Source organism: Convolutriloba macropyga, chromosome 11 (genome assembly GCF_964194025.1).
Source record: "Convolutriloba macropyga chromosome 11, txConMacr16.3, whole genome shotgun sequence".
Classification (NCBI taxonomy): domain Eukaryota; kingdom Metazoa; phylum Xenacoelomorpha; order Acoela; family Convolutidae; genus Convolutriloba; species Convolutriloba macropyga.
Window position 1 is genome coordinate 36,901,404 of NC_134478.1, and position 16,739 is coordinate 36,918,142.

General features: G+C 34.0%; 1 protein-coding gene across 1 annotated transcript in view; it reads left to right on the forward strand.

Annotated features, from left to right (window-relative positions):
• The window catches only part of LOC142349115 (uncharacterized), a 630,633-nt gene that overhangs the window by 545,561 nt on the left and 68,333 nt on the right, over positions 1–16,739 (forward strand). Inside the window, exons 10-11 of the mRNA XM_075400527.1 lie at positions 6,771–6,926; positions 7,450–7,604. Coding sequence (XP_075256642.1) covers positions 6,771–6,926; positions 7,450–7,604 — 311 coding nt within the window. The remainder of the gene's footprint in view (positions 1–6,770; positions 6,927–7,449; positions 7,605–16,739) is intronic.

The following is a 16,739-nucleotide window of genomic DNA, read 5'->3' on the forward strand; positions in this document are numbered from 1 at the left end:
GAAAAAGAAAGTTTTTCTTAGCCCAGCTTTTACTGTCCAAGATCTTTCGGTCAATAGACGTTGTTCAATATGTTTTGTCACCGCGCAAAATAGAATTAAACCCATGTAGTCACTGTAGAAATTAATTGCTGAAGAAACTTTTTTGGGTTTCGAAAACTCATTTCGCATTTCTGACTACATTTTTCACTATTGCTGCAGCATTTTTTATGTTAAATTTTCCTCATTCAAATTCTCTACAATTTTTGCCGTAGCAGGGTCTGTAGCAAGAGCTGTCAAAAAGTCCTCTAGCAAAATTTCTGACATCATTTTTAATTCTTGCTGCAGGATTTTGTCAATTTTAATTGTCTCCTTTTAAAGTACCATTTCTTGGGCTGTAGCAAGTGCTGTTAAAATGTACTCTGGAGGTCTCCAGTACATGTGGTTAGTGTCCCATATCTTCTCTGGCTGTTTAATTGCTCTTAAATGAAGTTTGTAGTAATTATATTAGTCCTGTCGGTATTTTTTCATGCGATTTTTTGCTTGACGATATTTCGTCTGACCCATTTGACTTTTTGTCCTCAAAAACGGGATAAACAGGTAGCGCCCAACGGGCATTAAGTACTCTTAGAGTTTTCCAGCTCACTAGTCTCCAAGTATTCTGAAGTAAACAAGTATTCAAGTATTCAAGTATTCCAAGAATTCTTGTAACTGTTCTGAAGATTTATGTTTATGGTGTGAAAAGGGAGGTTCTTAGAAGTTGACCCCCCCCCACCCACAAAAAACCATACCCCCCTCCCCCCCCCCCACCCCATCCCCCCCCCCATCAGACCCCTCTCGCTTCACCCCAATCCTCACTCCTGCACGTCGGTCAGGCCGTACGGGCCCGTGCAGTCAAAAAACCTCCAATCGTTGCCCCCCCGCTGCACCCCTCCCCCGCAAAGCGTTCACCTTACGCCCCTTCAATTAGGCTAAAGCTAACCTCACCAAACCGTGACAAGGTACTGACAAAGCCAACCGCTCGCCGGTCGTTTGAGGGAATTCGCCCGACGTTATTCGGTTATGTTTTGAATATTGATAGTACCTCTGGTATACCATGCGTTGCATCAATTTCAAAAGGAATTGTACCAAAAACAAAAAATTTCCCCATAAAATCCCCAATTTCATAAGCAGGGACCCTTACAGGGGCAAGGGGAGGAGTCCGATGAATACGAAATTACAATTTTGAAACCTTTCGTAGTCGACTCAAATTTTTTTGTTTTCGCTGCTCTATAGGGAAATGCTAATCACAGTTTAAGAAATGGAAAAAAATTAAACCAACAATCCAAAACCTGTTGGCGAAATGACGCTTACGGAAAAAAGTTTTAAAAAATTTAAAAAAAAACAGCGACAACAATCTCTAAAATCTCTTGTCAAAGAATATCATTTTTAACAACGACCAAAATAAATTTGAATGCCAATGCAAACCACTTTTTGCAAACATTGCGACTGAAGCCATTAAAAATAAATTTGGAAGTCGGCAGGGTTGTCCACTTTGATTTTTTTTGTTTTACGAAGCCTTGATGCTATTTTTTTAAAACAAAATGTTAAAATATGTCTTTAATAAAGACAACTTGCGGTCCACACAGAAAACAGTAGTCAGGACTAAAGAAATCTAATACGTTTGTGTAAAATTTTTTGCAAAGTCAGTCTTTGTAAAAAAAACTTTTGAAAATTGAGCAGGCTTTTCGTCGCAGAAATGGAAAAGGTAACAAAAATATCAAGTACGATAATTTTAAACGTTTTTTGAAACTGAATACCTTCAGAATCCTGAATAATCAAACCACAGACCTCCGGCTTGATTGGAGCCTCTTCTACCACTGTTTCACCGTACATAAATTCTGTTAAGAACCAAATTCTTCAAAAGTTATGTGAAATCAACGCTAAATTACACTCAAAATGATAAAAAATCTAAGCTGTAAGATCTACACTTAATGATCTGTAAGATCTACGCTTAAAAATGCCAAAATTCGCACCTTGGCAGTGAATGCGTTGAATTTATGTACGATCTACGCTTGAGCATAGTCGTACAAAAAATACAACGCACTCACCGCCAATCTTATTTAATTTTGCGTATTTTTAGCGTTGACACCTCGGTCAGAGTTCTAATTTTATTCAGAAAATGACGCTTCCGCCTAATCGCATTTAACAACATGATGAACCCATGCAGCTTTCGAAATGTTGCGCAATAGTGCTAGATTTATTTTGCAAATAACAAGCCCAGCTCCTTTGCTACAAAATTGATGAACAATTTTGAAGTCGAGAGTAATTTTACTGTATTTCAAACTATTTGTAAATTCACGTATTTTAAATAGATAAACAGTCAAGTCTACCTTTCCGTTCTCGTTATCTATGGAGATTATTCTTTAAGTTGCTGCGGACGACCGGATTTAATTTTTCTTGTGGCGTATCAGCAAATTTGTTTTCACTAAATTTTTAAATAAAAAACGGAGAAAAATCAGTCTCGACCTGCTAACATATACAACTAGCGGCACCTATCCTCAAAGCATATTAGAAGAATTTTTCCTCCTTGAAATCATCAATCATTGCAAATGGGATGTGTGCACCAGGCTGCGTCTTGCTGACAAAGAGCTGCACACGTACAGAATGTCAGGAAGCATTTTTAATGTTTTTTCCTACGTGTCGTTTGGCGATCTGTTCGATACCTCACGTTCGATAGTATAAAGATGGGATATTCTGCAGTTGAAATGCGATTTAAATTTCGGAAGGTTCAATCATCGCAGTCGGTAGATTAATTCAATATGAGTATTCCAGCTCATACCAATATGACGATTGCGCGATTTGCATAACCGTTGTATCCGTTAGCAGCAATTTTTAAAATAACAATAGCTGGCTCAATTAAAGGGGAAAAGAGAGAAATAATCATTAATAATTGCTAAAGCGTAATTGTGAATCAACCATTGATACTATTAAACCATTGATACTCTAATTTAAAAAGGGCTCAACGAAAATCTTGACAGATAGCCAGATGTAAAATCATTAACAGCTCTCCTGATTTTTCTGACGCACTCGATATATTTTGGCCGATGAAAATTGCGATAAAGCTAACTGTTATTTTGTGTGTGAATTCGTGCGCTCTTCAACTTACTTATTATTCGATATTGAGTTTCTTAATTGTTCCGACCCCACTTGTGGGGGAAGGAACTATATACTCAAATGGGTTTTTTTTTTTTGTTCAGTGAATTTTGGCCGATCGATATATTCGTCGTAGAGAAATGTGAGTGGTATCATTAAAAAGCTGGTCCAGCGTAGAATTCAAAAGTAAAAAGATTTTTTTGAATTTCGTTTTTTTCGAGGAGTTATCGAGGATTGAAGTTTTGTGTGAACAATGGGATCTTTAGCATGATTGTTCACTTTTAGTACAATTTTCTTCAAACTAAGATCTTTTTTACGAAAACATTAATTCAAATTTCTATAAAAAGAATAAATTTTGAGTTCGTAAAAGTTGAATGCAAGGCGATAGAAAGACTAGTTCTGGTCTCATAGGGAAGTTCACTATCAAAAAAAAATCGAACTCTAATTGAGAGCCCTTTTTTTAATAAAACTTTTCTCTTTTTTGCTTTTTTAAGTCACCTAGAGACAAGTCACATTTTATATCGACGTTCTATTAATGACAAAACTCCTTTATAGTCGAATGAAGCGCAATGAACAAAAAACGTCGTTTTCAAGGAATTGCTCATGTTTTTTTTGGCTTCGATTCTGAGTTTTCGTAATTTTGAATGAAATTTTGAATTTCTTTTTGAAGTTTTACTATTTTTTTGGAGTCCTATGGTAGGGATTCATTGACTAACAGTGCAATATGTTCCATAATGAGCATTAAGTGAACATGTCTATTTCATTGAGGGGGCGGCTAATGGCTGTTAAGACTTAAAAAATAATTTTTCGAATTTTTTTTTGAATATTAAAGAATCATAATCTTATTATAGTGAATTGTAAGTCAGTCCAGGGGTGAGAGCACCCTCTTCCTTCCTACTGCAACTAAAATTAAACTGGTTAGCGGTTTTATCTTCTATCTATTGGTTATATGACTTCAATGACAAAAAATTTCAATTTTTTAAAATTTTTTTTGGATTTTTACGTATTATTGGTTACTTTTGAAATCTTATCACATTATCCAAATATTGACAGTTCCCATTAGCTTAAAAACGATGTTCTGTGGTTGACCAATAAAAATTTTAAACAAAAATTTATGGTTTAAATGGCTTCGACACGTTCTTCTTGCACTTTTCTACTGATTTTTTGGTTTTCTCCTGTTTTTTTTGTTGTTTTAATAGTCATTATACTTACTGTGATCTCATAATGAATACCTATGCATGACAAACATAAATGTACTGCCACCGGGGCATCTTTGAGCGTTTTTATTGACTTCCGTTGAAAGCTATTGAATTTAATGTCTGTTAAAATAAAAATCATTTTTCGAAAATTTTATTTGAACAATAACAATTCCTAAATTTTTCTTGAACTGTTAGTGAGTTTCAGTATTGACTGGACCCACTTGCTTTTTACTGCGACTAAAAATATTCTGTTTAGCTGTTTTATCTTCTAGCTATTGGTTATATGACTTCAATGACAAAGATTTCAATTTTTTTAAATTTTTTTTTTGGATTTTTTGAATTATTGGTCACTTTTGAACTCTTTATCACATTATCCAAAGATTATTGTAATCCAATTGGCTTAGAGAGGACGTTCAGTGGATCACAGAGAAAGTTTTCAGAGAATAGCTAATGGTTTAATTGTCTTCGACACTTTCTTCTCGCATTTTTCTACTGAATTTTAGTTTTTGCTGTTTTTGTTATTGTTTTCTGTCATAAGACTTATTGTGATGTCTTTTTAACTATCTATGCATGACAGACATCATTTTCCTCCCTATGGGTTATATCTGAGCATCGTCATTGAGCTCCGATGAAAGATTGAGTTTACTGGCTGTTAAGGGTTTAAAAATAATTTTTCGAAACTTTTTTGAAATTCAACCATTCCTAATTTTTTTTCGTGAATACTCTTGGTCATTGTTGGTTCTAACAGAATCCATTTCCGTTCTACTATAGCCAAAATTAATCTGGTTAGCGGTTTTATCTTCTACCTATTAGTTTTAAAACATCAATGCCACGAGAATTCATATTTTTTTTGGGTACTTTATTTTGTTTTTCGATCCTTTTGAAATCTTATCACATCATCTTACTGCTGAGAGTCCCTATTGGTTTAGGGAAGAAGTTCAACGGATCATAAATAAAGTTTTCAGGGAAGAGCTTATGATTTGAGTTGCTTCGACATTTTCTTCAGGCACTTTTCTACTGAATTTGTGGTTTTTGCCTCTCTCTGTTGTTGTTTTCATAGTCATTAACTTGTTGTAAGGTCTTATTGATGAAATACGATTGGCAAAAAAACTTATTGTCCCCTCGAGGCATCATTTATTGTATATACTGGCTTCCTTTGAAGGCTAATGAATTTAATGGCGTTGATAATACGTGTTTTCCCGCAATTTTCGTGCGTCTAATGTATTTGTTTATATTTGTTGATTTTTTGAAATTATATTGATAAAAAAGGTTTTCCCATTGCTCCTGAAAAATTAATTTAAAATTGAAGAGTGTTTAGTGAAAAGTTCATTTTTTTAATGCCTTCGACCCTTTTGTCACTCAATTTTTTTTCCTGAATTCGCTGTTTTTGTTCTTTAGGTAGCCGTAAATTGCTCACAGATCTCATAGGCTTGTAATTGAGGACTGAATGAATGATGTTGCTCGAAACATTCAGTATATAGCGAATAGGTTCCTTTCGTCAAATTTAACTTCTATTCATCAATCAGATGTCCCATCGAATTTCGTGTATTTCAAGAAATAACATATATATTGATATTATGTGCCACTGTTGTTTCGTTTTTCTGAACGTTTATTGAATGGCCATTTTTTGCGTTTCTTTTTCTCTTCCTTCAGAACAATCGCGTAATAACAGATCCCAATGGTTTTTAAATGTGGCCCAAGTAAACTTATTTAATCTTTCAGTATAAATCCTTCAACTGAAATAGCAGAAATAACAACTGAATTAAAAATACATATTCAGATGATAGCTATTGATTTTAATGGTAGCAAAGGTTTGTGTTTTCGCAAATCGTTTGTAATTTTTTGAGTTTCTCTTTAGTTTGTCTCTATGGCATAGTCTGACCACAGACGGGTGCTTTTGGTTTTGTAATGACTTTTTAGTAATTTATCAAGGATTTTTTTATTAAAAACCAATGTTTTTTAAGATTTTTGAATTTTCTTGGTGCAAAAAATGTTGATTAATTTTTAAGTTTCGCCTCACTGTTCGTTCTTTTTGTCGGCTTGTTACCTAGTCTCGTTAAGAAAACTTTTCATCTGCTGTATAGTTAGTAAAAGGTAAACTTGTGTAGTTAAGGTTTTATCTGACTGCATTTTGACGTTGTTACCAGGTGCTTTTAAATTTAGATATTCATTTTTTGCCGCCAAAATTTTGTTGGTGCTATTTTTTTTCTAGTCTCTTCAATGTCAGGTCACGTTGGTGCTGTAATGAAGCATGGCATTAGTAATTCAATTAGTAGATAGAATGTGTAACGATTGTTTTAAACTCAAACATCTATTTTTGTTATCTCTTGATTTGGTTGACATTTTAGTCAAAAATGTAGATGAGCTCGGGTCGGAACATCATGTGCGAACGCACATTAACGAGCCGCCTTGTTCATATTCATGCTTGGCTCTTTTTGTTCATCCATTTTGATTGTACAGAGGCAGAGGAGATGTCATGTTGCACTGTGCAGACAATAGTGGGTAGTAAGAAACACAAGTTCACTCAAACAAGCAAGATAGTCAAGTCACAGAGCGAGGCACAAGTCACCCCAACAGACATATACGATCAGATGACACTATTCGACAAGGAAATAGGCAAACTCCTTCCCTAATCATACACCCAAACACTCATTTTTCTAATTTTGCAAACAACTCCGTAAGTTCTTTTTTTAGGCGTCAGAAATCGTCTGTACCAAAAAAGGATTATATTTAGACAAAAATTCTGAAGTGTGAAAAAATGGGACAATGAATGCTCTTTTATTTCGCCGGTATGGTCCTTTAGTTCAATTATCACCATGTGCTGCGAATATTTTTCAAAACTTTAACCAGACGATTTTTCAAACAGTACACATCGAAGGTCGAAGCTTCTTACGTTTAAAAGATACCTATGCTGTCAAAATTGAACATACCAATTATTTTTGATGTCTGAAAACAACGATACCAAAGCTTAATTTCTTCTACATTCTGCGTCGGTTATGTTCGGTCTTTTCAAGCAGAGAACGTGCATATTGTTGCATCGAATTCCTGGCAACCCCCTCACGCTTCCAATGAAGTATTCGATTTTCCGAGTCATTGGAAACAAGAGATTTTCCTATCTGATATGTAGTGCCTTTTCTAGAAGAACACTTCAACAACTATGACCTGGACCTGGTTAAGAAGCCGAGTGACTCTACGGGACCTCTCCTGGATGACCAGATAAATCCCACATTGTTTGAACAGTCCATCCGTGTTAGCTATATGACATCATCCAGTGGCAGCAGACACAGACATCAGGTGATCCCTTCTTTCATTTGTTTGTTCTCTTGTTTTTCCAGGCATTGATTTTACATTTTTGACAATTAACCAAGAGGGCATTGATCTTATGTTTAACTCAAAACTACCAAATGTTTGAAACGTTCAGCTCCTTTAGCTCTTTGTTGAGATCATTTTTGAAAATTGAAGCTTCTTTGAACTTATTTCTGACATTGTTTCCCGGCTGCAGGTACAGTCTTATCTCTGACGCCTCAGTCTTCTTTTCACCTGTACCACACATATACTCAAAAAAATTAACATCTAATCTGCTGTTACCTTCTAATTCTGATCCGATTTGAGAGACAGTTTATTTAAGCATATATTTTGTTAAATATTAGCTTACAAAGCTGTGGTTTACACCCGACACGCATTTATCATCAAAGTTAACTTTGACACGAAGAAACTCATGTATAATGGTGAATCAAAAGGTTTGGTATCGAAAGTCATGGAAAGTTGAAGTTGGAGATATGAATTTTACCTCGATTATCAATATGAAATCAATAAAATCGATCTAAATAATAAGGAAAACGGTTTGGTGACGGACCCTTTACATCTGCTCATAATTAGAAAAATATTTTGAGAGCAATCATTTTGATATCAATCGTATTCAAACTAACAAATAGTTTTTTTAAAAAATGCTAGCACTTTATTTCTCTCAAACCGAATCAAACTAATTTTTCGACAATTTGTTAATTCAAATTTGTTTGATATAAGTTACTTTTTTTTAAAAAATTGTTTGAATTTTTGTATCAAAAATTTCAAAATTTCGTGAAATATCATAAATGGTTTTTTTGTGTTAGAATATTATTTCGATTGCTTGAGCGATTCAATTTTTCGTGAAAAGATGCTCTGTAAGTTGATACAACCCAAGAGCGTTAATTCGCTCAGCAGCTCTTTTAGAACTTCGTTTTAGAACTGCTCAGCGAAGAAACTACTGAGGGCCACATGAGGCAGAAAAACATAGTGTGAATGGCGGGTTTTGGGAAGCTTTGAGGCTCACTCTTTTTGTGTTTTTTTTTCAAATTGGTAAAATTCTTTTAAAAGTTTCTGCAAAACATATTTAAGCTTTGGCTTCTAGAAAGTTCATAATTATGGCTCAATTTTCATCATGTAAAGGTCTTTTGCAGCTCCTAGTCACTATTTTTTTTATTTAAAGTGATTTTAAAATTTACAACCATATAATTTTATTGGTCACAATAAATAATTGGTGTCAATCTAATCATTTTCTATTCGTGCAGGAATTCTAAGACGTTAGGATTTTTAGGATGTCTTAGAATGTGACAAAATCAAACTTTATGCAATTCCCAGGTTATGGAAAAACTTTTAATTAGATTTACGTTATATCCATCAAAATATCGATGACATGACAACACACCATCAAAGTTGGTAGCATCGCATATGTTGGTACATAGGATGGATGTTCGAACACCATGCAGGAGGTTTTTTTGCTTCGTTTCTTGTTATGATATTTTTGATACTAAACCAAAGATCATTGAAGGTATCATGGGTGCAATGATAACACCACACAATAGATTTGACCCATTGATTAAGGCACGATGCGTCAAACTGATCAATACGGAATAAGAGCTACAAGATAATTTTAATGTAAACTTTCTCAACAAATTGTTCGAGGAATACTTGATTTGATGTTTCGATGCAGTTGTTCGATCAAGCCCGCATCGAGGCGCCGCAACTAAACTGCTAAAAGATGCTAGGGTTGTGGCAAATTCGATAGGAAAATGTGACTGTGGTGAAAAAAAAATATTTTAGCGGTCTTTTTTCAGAGTTTAGGGGGTGTGAAAACACTCGATAATTTCAAGTATTAAAACATTCACCGCAAAACCTGTCGCTAATCTTTAATAATAATAATAATAATAATAATAATAATAATAATAAATTGTTTATGGTTCGTACAGGATAATTATCATTAATTTTACAATGATTGCAAAAACAGAACACTATTTGTAAAATCAATAGAAAGCGCACCAACCAAGAGCACACTATTAGGTCTCACTGATCTGTTTTCAAGTGCCTCTAGCGGAAAATAATTCACTGTCAATACCTATTCACTAAGGGTAAATCAAATTGTTTGTTTTTAGTAAATTGAAAACAAAAGAGACAAAAAAAATAAATACCATAATCCGTAGTTTTGTTTTTTTGTTAACTAAAAATTGCTTCCGTTAGTTGTTCATTTTCCAGTATGAAATTGTCTAAAAAATTGTGTGAAAGTTTACGTATTTCGTTTTCTTTCAGGTTTTTTACTTTGTATACAAACATTGGTTCGATTATTAAAACTAATTTTAATAACCTTCTTAACCTTGAATGCAAACAATTTTTCACGCATGAGTTCTTGCTAGTTGAGATCCTTTTAGACCAACTGCCTGAAAGGTTTTCTAGATCCTGACCACTCAAGAAATTTGACAAGGATGCAATTTTGCATTCGCCCCGAAGGATATTAATCAGAGTTTTGAAAAGTTCATATATGTGAAGTTCCCTAACAGTGAAGAGTTTATGTTCTTCTCTCAATGAGCCCAGCGATTCGAAACTCCTTTTGTAGAAGATAATTTTAATTAACCGTTTTGTAAGTTTTTCCAGATTTTTTAACACATTTTTAGAAGTTGAGCCAGAGATGAGAACTCCATATTGCAATATTGGCTCGATGTATGTTCTAAAAACTTGGATCATTTGACGAGATGTTAAGACTTTTCTGAGCCTGTAGAAAATGCCACAAAACTTGACAAGGCGTTTTTCGATGTAGGATACATGATGTTGGAAACTTAATTGACAATCAATAATCACACCTAAATATTTGTACTGCTTTACTGACTCAATCGTTTCATTACCGAAAGAAAATTCTTTTTCAAACTGAATTTTCCGTCGACCATTAAAGAGCACGTTTTTTGTTTTATTTGCGTTGAGGACCAGCCTGTTTTCTTTTATCCAATCATTTGTGTCATTTAGTGCTAACTGATGATTGTTCAGTAGTTCAATGTTCCTACTTCCTGTTATAATTGCTGTGTCATCAGCATACAGTATTAGATCTGTTTCCTTCTGCATTGATTTGATGTCATAAATATAAAAAAGGAACATAATTGGTCCCAGTATAGACCCTTGGGGGACACCTGTTTCTACAAGTTTCAACGAAGATTTCTTTGTTCCAATTTGAATGTATTGCCTCGGTTCTTCAGGAACGATTCAATAAGCTTATATGTTTCCTTACGAAAACCATAACAAAAACATTTTTGTAACAAAAGTTTGTGATCAACTGTGTCGAACGCCTTCTTTAGATCGAGAAATGTGCAGCAAGAAATTTTAATTCTGTTTGTCCATAATTGACGAATTGTTTCCACCAATGTAGCCAAGGCATCAACTGTGCTCCGTTTGTTCCGAAAACCAAACTGTTTTTCATTCAGAATGTGATAGCGATCGAGGAACTGTACCAACCTATTATAGATCAGTTTCTCAAAAATCTTCCCGATTGTCGGTAGCAAGGAGGTAGGCCTGTAGTTTGTTGGCTCATGTTTGTCACCCTCCTTGTGTAAGGGTACAACTTTGGCAATCTTTAAAGCATCAGGAAAATAACTTTTGATAATGCATCTATGAAACAATCGTTCCAAACAACTTGCAAGAGGATCAGACATTTTCTTTAGAAATATGTAATTTAGGCCATAGCAGTCTAAGCAGTACTTAGGTCAGTACCTCTTCTATTTCTTTTTAGGTAATTTTGCTAAAAAAGAAAGAGTTGATGTTTTTCGGTGGTAATTAGTTTTATTGTTGGGTTCAATTTCAGACGAAAGTTTTTTCCCAATACTCGCGAAAAAGTTATTGAAGTTTTCAACTTGGTTTTGGGTGAAAATATCTTGTTCTGGTTTTTGTGATTTTCCCATCAATTCGTTGTAGATAATGAAAAACTCTCTCGAATTTTGCCTACTTTCCACGTGTAATTTTTCTTGATCGAAAGTCCATCTTTTTTTCCTTACCAAGTTTTTTACAAGATTACTTTGTTTTTTGTATGCAAGTTTGCTTCCTTCGGAATCTATTTCATTCATTTTTCTTCTTAGTTGTTTCTTTTTAGTAGTCTCTTTTTTTATTTCATTGTCAATCCAGTTTTTTCTTTTGCTAGGTTTCACTTTTTTCATGGGACAAAATTTGTCTAGAGTTATCATGAGACTACTGTGAAGCTCAGAGATCTGTTTATCAATTGTTTTCATGGGTCTGCACAGACTTTTTAGTTTTTCTCCTAAAAATATTTGGCCTCTTTGAGCACATTTTCATTCTCTAATGCTTTCCAATTTCTCGTAAAAGTATATGATTCTTTGCAGTTATCATTAAAATTTGTGTTAAAAGTTGCTAGTACAGTGTGATGATCTGAAACATCCGATTGGTCCACTTTTATTTTCAATAGAATGTTGGAAAAAAAAGATGTCCAGGCATAAGTTTGAAGAAACAGTTTCCCTAGTTGGTGTTAAAAGTTTTGGAATATCTAAGTTGTTTCCGTTCATTAGGTTTCTCAAACGCTTTTGCTTAATTCCATTTTGAATCATATTAACATTAAAATCACCACAAATAATCTGATGAGTTTCTGGTGGAACAACGAGTTCATCGAGAAATTGATCTAGTATCTCGAAAGTCTCAAAAGTTGTGGCGTTAGGTGGAATGTATACACATGTAATTAAAAGTTTCGATTTTTTCAGTTGCACCGAAACACTAATGATCTGCAGATTGTTTGTTGTTAGTTTCTTTTCCACTCGGTAACAAAAGGTTTCTTTCGCATAAAGACCTACGCCTCCCCCTCGTTTTTTTCTTGAAGCTACTAAAAGGGGATGGTAACCATCCAATTTAAAAATTTCACAAGAATTCTGTTCAGAAAGCCAAGTTTCTGTAATGCAAATCAAGTCAGGTTTCAATTCCATGGTATTCAAGTGAACATTAAACTCGTCAAAGTTTCGCGGCAGTGATCTCATGTTTTGCAGCAAAATCAATGAATTTTTTGTAACTCAAGCGTCGTTTGTGTCTCTGTTGAACATCAGTTTTTTCTCATAAAAAGCGGATACACAGGCCAAATCGATCCCCCGCACACATAACAAAAGACTAAAATACATTTGGTTTTTGCGGCTCTTCATATATGAGGGAGAGAAAAAAAATTAAAAGATACGGGGTTTACCCAAAAAAAAGAAGAAAAAAAAAAGAGAGAAAAAAAAAGGTTTATGTTACTTCATGTTGGCACTAACCTTTACTGTTCTTTCTTTAAACCAATACTATATTTGACAATTTGAACGGACTCCGCGGAAATCACAGAGTGTCAGTTCAAAAAGCCAAGGGACGGTAGTGTAAAAATAATAATCAGCTCCAAACACCAAAACCTGGAATGCGAAAATCACAGAACAGGTTCAGGTTTCCGCGGAAGTCACAGGTTGCAGCCGAAAACGCGAACATATGACAATATTTTTAAAAGTAACTACTAGTTTTTTAACCTAGATTTTTAAATCTTTGTTGAAAGAGTTATTATCCGCTAGAAACAAGATACTTAATTTAGCTAAAGCAACAAAAATAATTAAATTACTTCAAACAGAAAAGACTCAGTCACAGTCAGTTATTTACTTCCATAGTGAGTTGAGAGCAGTGAAAATTTAGTTTGCTTAGTATTTTGACCGTTTAGCATCAGGCATCTCGCGATCATTTGCCGAGAAGGTGTTTTCGAATGGTCGTTTTCGTTTAACCGGGATCAGTTTGTCCAAATCCTCAATTTCATTTACTCTAACAAACTTTGTTTTGTCCGATTTGTCATCATTCACCGTAACAGAGACCGTACAATTTTGAGTAGATGTAATAAAATTTCGTTTGCTCGCCTCTTGCTTTATTAGTGCTTCGCACTCAGGCAATGGTTCGTTTATGTAGATATTCAGTCCGTTGATATTGTTTTTCACATTTCGTAATTTTCGTTTTTTTGTCCAGATCAAGTTTTTATCCGCAAAGTATAGAAACTTGCAAATCACTGTAGGCATTGAGTTACCTTTTGAGGTTCCTGGTACGATATGGCATGCTTTTATATCACAATAGGCTAGCTTGATTTGCAACAATTTTTCAAAAAAAACTAGCTTCTCACTCGTAACATCTTTAGCTGTTCTGGCGTCAAAAGGGGGGTTTATTATTAGTACACTATCTTTCCTCGTATAGCGTTCTTGAGCCCTGAGGCGGTCGTTTACATTTCCTTGTTTAACTTTCAGCGCATCAATTTGTTTCTGTTGTTCTACTACGGTTTTGCGGAGGCTCCAAACTTCTTTTGTTAGATCATTTTTCCTTATCGTTTTTAATTGTACTCACGATACTCTGCCCTTTGCTACTGCTGGTTGCATCCATGCTCTCCATCAATGATAATCAAAGAAAAAAAGTCAAAACAGTCAAATAATTCGCTCAATAAAAGTCAGATCAAGTCCAATAATAGGTTAAAGATGCGATGCAGAGAAAAGAAATCAGCCTGTGTAAGCGCTGTCTAGAAAGAATGCAAACCGACTGTACTCAAAGCGTTCTATTCCGTCTTCCAAGCGTTCTATTCCGTCTTCCAAGCGTTCTATTCCGTCTTCGAAGCGTTCTATTCCGTCTTCCGTTCTATTCCGTCTATTTAATAAGTTTATCACAACAATTAGGCTATCTTTAAAAGTCTTATCCCTGAAATTGTTGCCAGAAAATAATTCAAGTGTTGTGCTGAGTCTGGCAAAATTTTTAATATGTCGAGAGGGTCATATTATCATAAAAAATACAAGGAGGCTAGGTAATGTGCGTTCGCACATAAAATTCCGACCCCGCTCATCTACATTTTTCATTTAATTGTCTACCAAATGAAGAAAATTTTTTAAAAAATTAACTTATCAACATAGCGTTCAACAAACCACTAAATGAATACAAGGAGGCTCGGTAATGTGCGTTCGCACATAAAGTTCCGACCCCGCTCATCACATTTTTGGCTTAATTGTCTATCAAATGAGGAACAGATGAAACAATTCAAAAACTAAAGGATTTTTCAAAAAATTTGCTGTATGGACAAGAAGATTGCCTCCAACACAAAAAATCCGGTGGAATAACAAACTCCGCATTAGATTGATGCATTCTGCCATTATTAGGAAAGCAAGGCTAGACGAAATACAAAATCAAAAAACAACAACAAACATTAATTACATACAAAAGTTTATGTCCACTAAAAAATGCTTAACAAAAAAGTCAAGACAGCGTCAGATAAAACCAAAACTAAAGAAAAAATTTCTATCTATTTGAAAATATATGGGAAACAGGCTTGGTAACAATTAGACAACAGAACAAAATCAGCAAAGTTAAAAAAATTCACTTATATTTTTTAAAAACAAATAATTTCAAAAGTAATGGAAACCATTAGATATCAACTGAAAACATATAAATGTTTTATATTAAGCTACGCCTCTAATTCCTCAAAGGAGGGCATTAAGATCTGTCACTATTAAATTTTTATGCTGTTACAAAAAACAATGAATAGAGAAAACAAAAATTCAATAAAAAATTGCGAGAAAAAGCTGTCGACGCCCTAAGGCATCTTTCGCCCCTCAAAAATGTTTGATAGCGCCTTTTTCGATAAACCCAAAAATGTTGTATGTGACCTATCATTAATTAGACTAGGTAAAAATTAGACAAAAAAATAGAAAAAGAGGGAAAATTAAGAAACCCATTTGTTTTTTTCCAAAACAATTTTTTTCACAGTCATGAAAGCCATTAACTACAAATTGAAATCATTAAGTAGGTAAATTTGTTTGTCCAAAGGAAGCACTTGAGAACTTATTTATTCAGAGTATGTCTTACGTCTACAAAAAGAACGTCCAATATAGACAAAAATCCAAAATTAGTTTAATTTTTTTGCAAAACCCGTGTAGAAGCCAAAAAATTCTTATCGATTTCCTTGGAAACATTTGATTCTGTATCCTTACACCTTTCCCTGACAAAGAACTGCAATATTTGACCTGTAATTAACAAGACTAGTTAGCAAATAGACAAAATAAGTATTAAAAAATGCGAATTTGAAGTGATTTTTTTTTAATTTTTGAAAACAATTGTTTTCAAAGTAATGAAAGCCAACATTTAACATTTCAAATCAGAATATAGGCTCATTTATTCCTCCGTATAAGCCAGGGCGATCTGTCATTATCCGGAAAAAATCATGCGACTAAAAAGACAAAGTGAAAAAGACAGTTAAAGACAAATGAAAAAAAATCTTAAAACATAAATCTTAAAACATTAAATTAACAAATGAAAAAAAAGCCGTTAAAACATTAATCTATCCCTCTAAAGACTTTTATATGTTCTTTTGTGCTTTATTTTGAACAGCAGTAATGTAATATGTGAACTGTCATTAAAAAGATATGGCATAAAACGAGAAAAGAAAACGTGAAAAATGGGCCAACGCCTAAAATTAATAAAAAATTGTGAAATCTAGCAGTATCAACGCCAGAAATACATAACTTAACGCGTAAAACCACTAAAAAGATTCAAATTCAATTCAGTAGAAAGAAGACGAAGAAAAAGCAATCTTGGTTTGCGGACACTAAGCTAAAATTGACCAAATTATTAGAAAATTAGTGGCAAAATTCAATAAGCCATTGTTTGTTTAAAAACCAAACAATTTTAAAAGTCAAAACGACCATAATTGTTCGGCTGAAGATACTAGATTCAATAATTTGGAACTGCTTAGGAAGCCATTAGGACCTGTCAACAGTGAGCATTGATTTGAATTGTTCTGTTCTTTGATTAACAAAGAAAAGATCAAATATTTTATTTAAAATAAAAAACCGGCTGACTACAATTCGAATTATTTTTGGATTGTAGCACTGCAAAACCAGTCTTTCTATTGATGTTTATCCATTAAGAACACTCAATTGTTTCGAATGTTTTAGATCTAGATAATTTGTTAGATAAAAGATCAAAAAATGCTGCTTTTCCGATAACAAAAGAGTAAAGTAAGCAAAAAACGGCACAAAATTTTAATTCCAGTCAATTCTCATCGGATGTGGAAAAACCCTAGTTTCAAGTTTAGTCTAGAAAATTTCTGCTTGTTGTTTTGGATTGTGTACTTCCGGCAAACTTAATCAGAGTGGA